Consider the following 8308-nt stretch of genomic DNA (forward strand, 5'->3'; position numbering starts at 1 on the left):
AAATACAAGAAGTAACAAACTAAACGATAATTACATGACTATGGCAAACAAACAAAAGCACATTAATAAAAGGTAATGTAACAACTAGAATGATGGAGTTCTACATGGTAGTTGTTGTTGCTTAAATAAAGTAACTGCGTAATAAAAACTTTACGTTACAATTCAAATTTTTAAATTAACGGAAATCAAACTAAACTAACTTAAACCTATCAGTTACATTCGTAACAATATGTGTGTTCGTTTACTCAACATTTTTACAAATTGTTACTGGATGCTGTTCGTTTACTCTACAGTACAATGCAAAAGACCTTAGCCGATTACAAGAAGTTGCTGAACTTGTACAAATTTGTACAAATTGTTGAGTAAACGAACACACCTAATATGTATGTATATTTTAACATATACATACCAAGTTTGTCAAAACCATTTTGTCAATGAAGGGACGGCAAAGCGAATACAACTCTGTGAGCTGTGAACGTGAGGTTACCTTGTATCATTTATTTGTTAACTTTAACCTAAAACACAATTAATTATCATTACAAATACAAAAAGGTTAGTTTTTGTCGTATTTTTTTTTTTTAAATACCATCCATCATGATATCTTAAGGGAGATTTCTCACCAGAAAATTGTCTCTTTTTCCCACTTTTTTTACATGTATAATATCTACTTTTCTCACGAACGTGACTTTTGTTCACCCCTTTGTTTATAGTATGGGAAGAGTGAGAACACAACAGCGATATGATGTTTATAATAAGGGAGGAGGCGAGTGTGAGAAAACTCACGGTGAGTTGATGTTTATAATTGGATTGATAGTCTTCCCTGCCTTACTCCTTGGTAAACATCGCCTATTTTTTCCCACTAATAAATTAAAGTTGTTTTAATAAAATATTAAAACAACGACTATGGGATTAAGCCTGACCATTTTTGGTCTGTTTCCTTTACTTTTGAAAATGGTAAAACCGGCAAAAGTGGTAAAAGTTGTAAACTGCTCCTTGCACGTAAAGGAACAGAGCTTTTGAAAAACAAAATAGAAGTTATCCCAAATAGAAACCCAGGAAAAAAGTTTGGAAGTAGTGCAAAGCAGAGTTATGATTTCAATACATCTTTCGATGCAGTCCACACGGAGTTATGAAAAATGCACTCCGCTCGATACATTTTAGAAGCACTCGCTTATAGATCCCTAGCCAAGCAAGGCAATTTTCTGATCCCTACATTCACAGTCTTTTTTTCTGAACACAAGAAAGAGTGTCTAAAATTATATGAATTTGTTTAGAAAAAATAAAGAAATACAAACTAAAGATACGAACATTGCTGTAATTCACGAGACGCAAATTATTTTTGAAGTGGAGTTGGAGTTTTTTGGAAATCTGAACTTAAGTAGGAGGAAAAATGAAAAACCATTTGGATGATAAAGCAATATCAATTTCGATGTCATAAAAAGCAGAGAAGAGGAAGTAAACTTAGTTACGACCAAATTTAATGGAGAGTTTTTATAATTTGTGTTAATGTAATAAAGTTAATATTCTTGTTTTACACGAATAAGCAATGTATTTTATTTATTTTGGGATATTTGCAATGGCTTGCATTTTATAACATCTTTAGACTGCATTTAAATTCAATCCAAAACACTACATCAAAGGCTGTGATTTGGATAGAAAATGGAGTGCATCCCAGGTGTGTGCCGTAAAAGCAAAATGGAGTGCATCCTAGCTGCGCGCTCTCTGTAAAATTCATAGGTGAATTCATAGGAAAAGATGTACTCCAGCGGCAATTGTTCTGGTGATTTAACTGCATCCGCAGATGCAAACTTTTTGCTGGGAAATGGCAACCGTCCTAGTTTCGATTAATCGATAATTCTCCAGGAAAGCTATCATTTCACTTTAATTTTGAAGAAGATGAAGAGAAAACAACAATCGATTTCTACATCCCTAATCAAAAACTAGACTTTCATAACAAATTAACGTTGTTTTAAGTAAAATCTAAAATAAAAACAATATTTTAAATGAAATTATTTAAGAAAATATTATAGCTGCCGTTTTGTATGAATCCTTTAACCAACAATGTTGTTACAGTGTTTGAAATGTTCACGTATTACAAAATCAGCGAACATCTATTGGAACTTTAGGAATTTTACAACGATTCGCCAGAATGCGAATTTCATTACACAGAATGCGTTTTCCAAAGCCAACAACAGCCAATTACTGCAACCAAGAAGTCAACAAGTAAATTTATGGCTTGTGCGCCGTCTGAAAAGTGCAGAATCAACAGGAAAGGGTAAGGCGGCAAAGGTCAATATAAAGAAAGGCGATGTAGTGCGACTCGTAGGCTTAGCTAAATCGGAAAAATTAGTTTTGACAGGTAAGTAAGCAAGTAATTTTTTTTTTCGTATTGGATGTATTTATTCTCGTTTCCATTACACAGCTGCCATTGGATGTTTGGTGATTTCATCTTCAATAACAATGAGCGTTCCTTTTGTTCTTGGGAAAATTTTGGACATCATATTTGACAAAGATGGTGAAAAATCCGCCAAAGCGTTGGACAAATTAAAACATTTCTCTCTGATACTGTGCGGTGTTTTCTTAATTGGTGGTTTGGCAAACTTTGGGCGTATTTATTTCTTCAACAGTGCTTGTGAGTTGCTCAAATAAATGCAATTATATATTGAAATGTCATATTCCCAGTTTTCCGATTTAGCTTTACGTATAGTCCGTGATCTTCGCTCGAAATTATATAGACGAATGTTGAATCAAGAAGTTGGATGGTTTGATAAAAAAGGAACCGGCGAATTAGTTAATCGCTTGGCAACTGATACTTATTTAGTCGGAAATTCACTGAGTCAAAATCTTTCAGATGGTTTGCGATCGTTGGTCATGGTATTAGCAGGTACATCAATGATGGTATGTAATGTGTTGGTTGTTGTTAATACAATATCATATTTGTTATATTCTTTTGCAGATATATACCTCACCACAGTTGGCTCTAATCAGTACATGTGTGGTTCCATGCGTTGCTGGCATAGCAATTGTTTATGGTCGGTATGTACGTAAAATAACACGAAGTCTTTTAGACAAATTAGCCGAGATTTCAAAGGCGGCAGAAGAGCGCTTGGGAAATGTTAAAACGGTAAAAACATTCTCCAGGGAAAATGAGGAATGTAAAACCTACGACAACCTGCTGGGAGAAGCTCTACAATTGGGTTATAAAGAAACATTAGCTCGTGCCATGTTCTTTGGAGCGGTAAGATTGCAATTATAATTCCTAATTGTCGTAATTGACAGTGTTGAAAAAAGTGACAGTTTTATTTTACACATTTGATTGTAAATCACCAGTAGTGCGATTCTGTAACACATTTTTTGAGTTACCGACAAATATCGGTAGAATTAAAACGCAAAATTCTGTATGAAAAGTTCAAATACAAGTTGACAACACTTGCTATCGGTAGAATGTTGTGACTGTTTGTTATTCGTCGCTAACTTACATCGGTAATTAACGAAATTATCTTCTTCTTTATTTACTCATCCGTTATCCAGATATAAGTGATCGTACAATTCATTTTGTTTTTTTTTTAATATTTATCGCATTATATTTATGTTATAGTATAGTGGTTGTCAGCTCTCTGTGTCTTGCAGCATTCAGCAGATCAGTTTCGTCGGTATAATCTGTCCAGTCTATGATGTTTTTTAGCCAAGATGTTTCTTTTCTTCCTCTAGCATGCCTTCCATCAATTTTCCTTTTAAAATTGCTTGTAAAATGTTGTATTTGTTGTTCCTTAATACGTGTCCAAGATATGCTATTTTGCGACTTTTTATTGTTGTTATTAACTGCCGGCTTACATTCATCCTTCTAAGTACTTCGTCATTAGAAATTTTCGCAGTCCATGGTATTTTCAGTACTCGCCGGTAAATCCACATTTCGAAGGCTTCCAATTTTCTTTCATCAGAGGATTTGAGCGTCCAAACTTCTGTTCCATATAGTAGCACCGAAACGAAATTATAAGCATTTTAATTTTACCGACAATTGTCGGTAACTCAAAAAATGAGTTAGAGAATCGCACTACAGGTATTGTGTGTGGATAATGAAATATGTATATTTTTACGAACAAGGATTATAGTACGTTTACATATAACCGGATTCCACTGGGTTTCAAATGTCAATTCCATTGCGTATGTGTCAAATAAATCCTCAAAAAGAGGGTTAACCCTGCAAAATGCTATAATATAAACAGGCCGTTACCTTACATTTTTCTATATAAAACACATAAATTATGCATCTATTTATTCGCAAAACGTTTTTTGAATAATTCATCCAAATTGAGTAGATTAACAGTAGTGATACTTTAGAACACTATTACAGCCACCTTATTATCATATTTTTTTCATTTGTAGACTGGCATGTCTGGCAATATCATCATAATATCTGTTTTGTATTACGGCGGCAATTTGGTCATACAAGACGCTTTATCCATTGGTGCTTTGACCTCGTTCATCTTATATGCAGGCTATTCAGCCATTTCCTTAAACGGTCTTTCCAATTTTTACACCGAACTCAACAAAGGAGTGGGTTCAGCACAACGAATATGGGAAATTTTAGATCGGAAATGTCTCATACCAACAAATGTTGGTATCATCCCCGAGACAAAGCCACGTGGAGAGGTTGTTTTCGAAGGTGTTAACTTCAGTTTTCCTGCCAGACCCGATTCTGTAGTTTTAAGTGATTTTAGTTTAGTTTTAAGACACGGCGAGACGACAGCTCTTGTTGGACGCAGCGGTTCAGGCAAAAGTACAATAGCATCACTACTACTGAGATTGTATGATCCATTAAAGGGCCGTGTTTTATTGGACAATCTAGATTTGAGAGACTTAAGTCCTGCATGGCTGAGGAAACATATTGGTGCAGTGAGTCAGGTCAGCATTGTTCAATTCTAGTTATAAATAAACTGAAACAGAAAAGTAATTTTCTATTAAAGGAACCTGTTCTTTTTTCTGGAACAATACGAGAAAATATTCTATACGGTCTTAATCCAGGAGATACTATAAAGGAATCCGAATTTGAAGAAATTGTACGAAAAGCTCATGTCGATGAATTTACGGAAGAGTTACCAAACGGCCTCGAAACTTTGGTTGGACAGAGAGGTATGATGTTGAGCGGAGGGCAGAAGCAAAGAGTTGCAATAGCTAGAGCATTAATCAAAGTAAGCTTTAAATAACAAAGTGTGTCTGTATTATTAAATATTTGTGCATATTGTGCAATTTTTACTTCATTTTAATTTAGAATCCCACCATTCTAATATTGGATGAAGCAACGAGTGCATTGGACTCCGTCTCGGAGGAATTAGTTCAAAATGCTTTAGAGGAGTTAGCTAAAGGGAGAACATGTTTGACAATCGCCCATCGACTTAGCACCATACGAAATGCTAATACAATAGCGGTATTAGATAATGGTCAAGTGGCGGAGCAAGGTACCTATGAAGAACTAATTACAAACGACAGTGGAGCCTTTAAGGAATTGGTAAAGAAGCAAGCTTTCTTAATGAATACATGATAATAGCACAATTATGCACATTGTTGTTAACCTAAAATTAAGTTAATTTTTGTTTTAAAAAGGTTGTAGACAATTTTTAAAAGGAAACTATTTCCTGTTTATAAATAAAGTTTTTGTATAAATTTGATTTTTGTGTTATTTAATATATAATTGTTTCAGATTTATTTCTGAATATGAGTATAACAAGTGGATCTGATATGGACATGAAGATTATCAATGATTTATATTTTTATCAAATAGCCAGAGTTGTCGAAAGTTGAAAACTTGTTTCATAAAAAATAACTCATCACTTAATGATTCTATTGCTTTGTTTGTTTCAATTGAGGATTTTATCATATATTTATTCGAGTTTTCAACTACATATACATACAGATTTAGGAAAATTATAGTAATAACCAAACTAATATAAAATACAGCGAGCTAGCATGTACATACATACAATAAAAACAATTCTTTAAGGATAGGTTGACTGCTAGTTTCATGCACGAATACAAGGCAACTGACGATTCGGAACCAGCCCACTGTGTTGTCATCAAGCATTACAAAGCAGTATCAAGGCAAAGAAAACGTGCTTGGTCACAATGACTTGTCGAAATATGAAAATTAACTTTAATGTACTTGTAAATAAATGTCTGGCTGACTTCCGAAGCGTCTTAAAACTGTGGCCGACTTCCGTATCGTCAGTTGCTTTACAAATAACTGAAAATCTGCGAAGTATTATGTTTCTTAACGCTGTTGTATTTAACAACTGCAAAAGCTACGTGTTTCAAAACATCAAAAATACGCATTTTCAACGCAGGTAAAAAGCAAACATGTATCATTTTTATTTCGGATACTTCGCATTAATTCTGTATATCTGCGATATGTATTAGGGTGCTAAGACAATTAAAAAGCAACTGAAGATTCGGAAGTACGTGAATAATGGGCCGATTCCGTACAGCGAGGCGAGTCATGTCGCGTCGTCTATCGTCTCTGTGACAAAATTTAAAAAATGCACTACGTACAGCGATAGAAAATAATCGTCGATAACAAGTTATTTTTATTCGTTAGTAAAAATGAACGGCGACAGCTAATTTGTTGTCGCCGGAAAATGAACATTACGGCGACAAAATTTGACTTCGTCGTGCGACTTTTGCCATACGTAATGGAAAAATTGCAACTGGCAACGCGACACGACTCGCCTCGCTGTAGGGAATCGGCCCATAAAACTTATCTCGTTAGCATAAATATCTCAGTAATTTATAAATAAACTAGTGGACCGGCGAACTTCATCTCGCGGACGGATATAAAAATTATTTGATTTCAAATACTCATTCTGATAGCAATTTCACTATCACGTTGCAGAGGTCAGTTAAGTCTTTGATCTGATATATTAGGACTACGTAGAATGTTTGAAGTACTAACAGCGCTGTTTCGAGTAATTTCTAAATTGTGCCAAATTCGCAAAAAAATTGTCAGCACAACTGAGATGAAATGTTGGATTATTGATGTCAACCCAACTGGGTTGTCGATAAACGTGTTATCGATCAGTGTTTTTTCAAACTTGTAAACTCTATATTAATCCAAAAGGCAAATTCGCCAAAAAAAAAAAAAACTATTTTAAAATGATAAGTTCAGTGGAATTATTTTTTGATGATGAAGGAAATTTACAGTACATGGCATCTATTAGAAGATGAGGGACAAGTCGAATCCATTGGAATTGTCATCTGCACTGTAATCAGTAAATTATTTTAGGTTTAAAGCGTATTTTCGATTGCCAAAGGATTCCGTAGTTAACATTGTGGAAACGTTAAAGGATGACTTCAAAGTAAGTTATAGATCAACAGCAATACCCCCACTTTTGAAAGAGTGCGCTGCGTTGAAATTTTTTGCGGAGGGAAGTTTCCAAAAGTCCCATGGCAATGATTACAAAAATAGCATAGCTCATTCTACTTTGTCGAACGTATTGAAGGAAGTTGTCCACGTGATAGAGGACAAATTGTGCCAAAATTGGATCGTTTCGAAATGGTCGGAAGAGGAAAAAAGACAAAACCACTGCCAATGTATCATATCAACAAACTAGTCGACATGATATCCAAAACTTCAAAAACTGAAGACACTACAATTCATGAAGGAAACCCCCTTCGATTCGAAGGGTAATGGTTGAGTGTGTGGTATTTCGCTAGAATTCATTTTTCAATACAAAACTCCTTAGGCCATGTTAGCTCGATTGATCCAATTAATTAACAAAAATCATATTTAATCAAAAACGAAATTCCCTGGGGGGTTACTCTGTATTGCGATTCGTATGAAAAATTGTACCGAATCAAGTAATTGGTACACTCTAATGCGTTTTCGCATCTAATTTTCGCAAATCTGGTATCACCGAACTCTGTAATTCGAAAGCGTATGTTAAACTCGTGCGATAAGCGCAAATATCTTGCGTTAACAAAATATCAAACGCAAAGCAAACGAATCATGTAAGTTCCCAGGAAACCAAATGTCGGATGTCCGACACGTCTGAACAATTTCGGAAGCAACGTCGTTCAGATTTCATTCCGATTTCTGAACGATTTTTCGGAGCGGAAATAGTTGAGATTTTGTACCGATTTCGGAACGAATGTCAGAAAGAAATTTCCTTTCCGAATTTCCCAAGGATTTTCTTCAGATTTCGTTACGAAATCAGATCGAAATCGATACGATGTCACTCCGACATTTCGTTCCGAAATTATGTCAACCACTTCATACAACTTTCGTTAAGATATCGTTACGATTTCGGATCAGACA

The 8308-nt window shown here is 34.9% G+C and overlaps 1 protein-coding gene across 1 annotated transcript; it reads left to right on the plus strand.

Annotated features, from left to right (window-relative positions):
- Positions 1-812: 812 nt before the first annotated feature.
- Positions 813-5669, plus strand: LOC141396788 (ATP-binding cassette sub-family B member 10, mitochondrial). Its single transcript, XM_073972444.1, has 7 exons — positions 813-2359; positions 2423-2632; positions 2696-2898; positions 2957-3238; positions 4387-4905; positions 4968-5192; positions 5273-5669. Exons 1-7 carry the CDS (start codon positions 2062-2064, stop codon positions 5540-5542), a joined length of 2007 nt encoding a protein of 668 aa, XP_073828545.1. The 5' UTR covers positions 813-2061; the 3' UTR covers positions 5543-5669.
- Positions 5670-8308: the final 2639 nt, after the last annotated feature.

This window comes from Musca autumnalis, unplaced genomic scaffold (assembly GCF_047663935.1).
Source record: "Musca autumnalis isolate F117 unplaced genomic scaffold, ASM4766393v1 scaffold_3, whole genome shotgun sequence".
In the NCBI taxonomy this organism is placed as follows: Eukaryota; Metazoa; Arthropoda; class Insecta; order Diptera; family Muscidae; genus Musca; species Musca autumnalis.

What these genes read in the sequence shown, in the direction of transcription:
- LOC141396788 (XM_073972444.1), top strand. Translation starts at nt 2,062, where the DNA reads ATGTTGTTACAGTGTTTGAAATGTTCACGTATTACAAAATCAGCGAAC. An exon ending in TTATTTCTTCAACAGTGCTT is followed by an intron (nt 2,633 to 2,695) that starts GTGAGTTGCTCA and finishes TTTCCGATTTAG; the next exon opens with CTTTACGTATAGTCCGTGAT. An exon ending in GTGCCATGTTCTTTGGAGCG is followed by an intron (nt 3,239 to 4,386) that starts GTAAGATTGCAA and finishes TTTCATTTGTAG; the next exon opens with ACTGGCATGTCTGGCAATAT.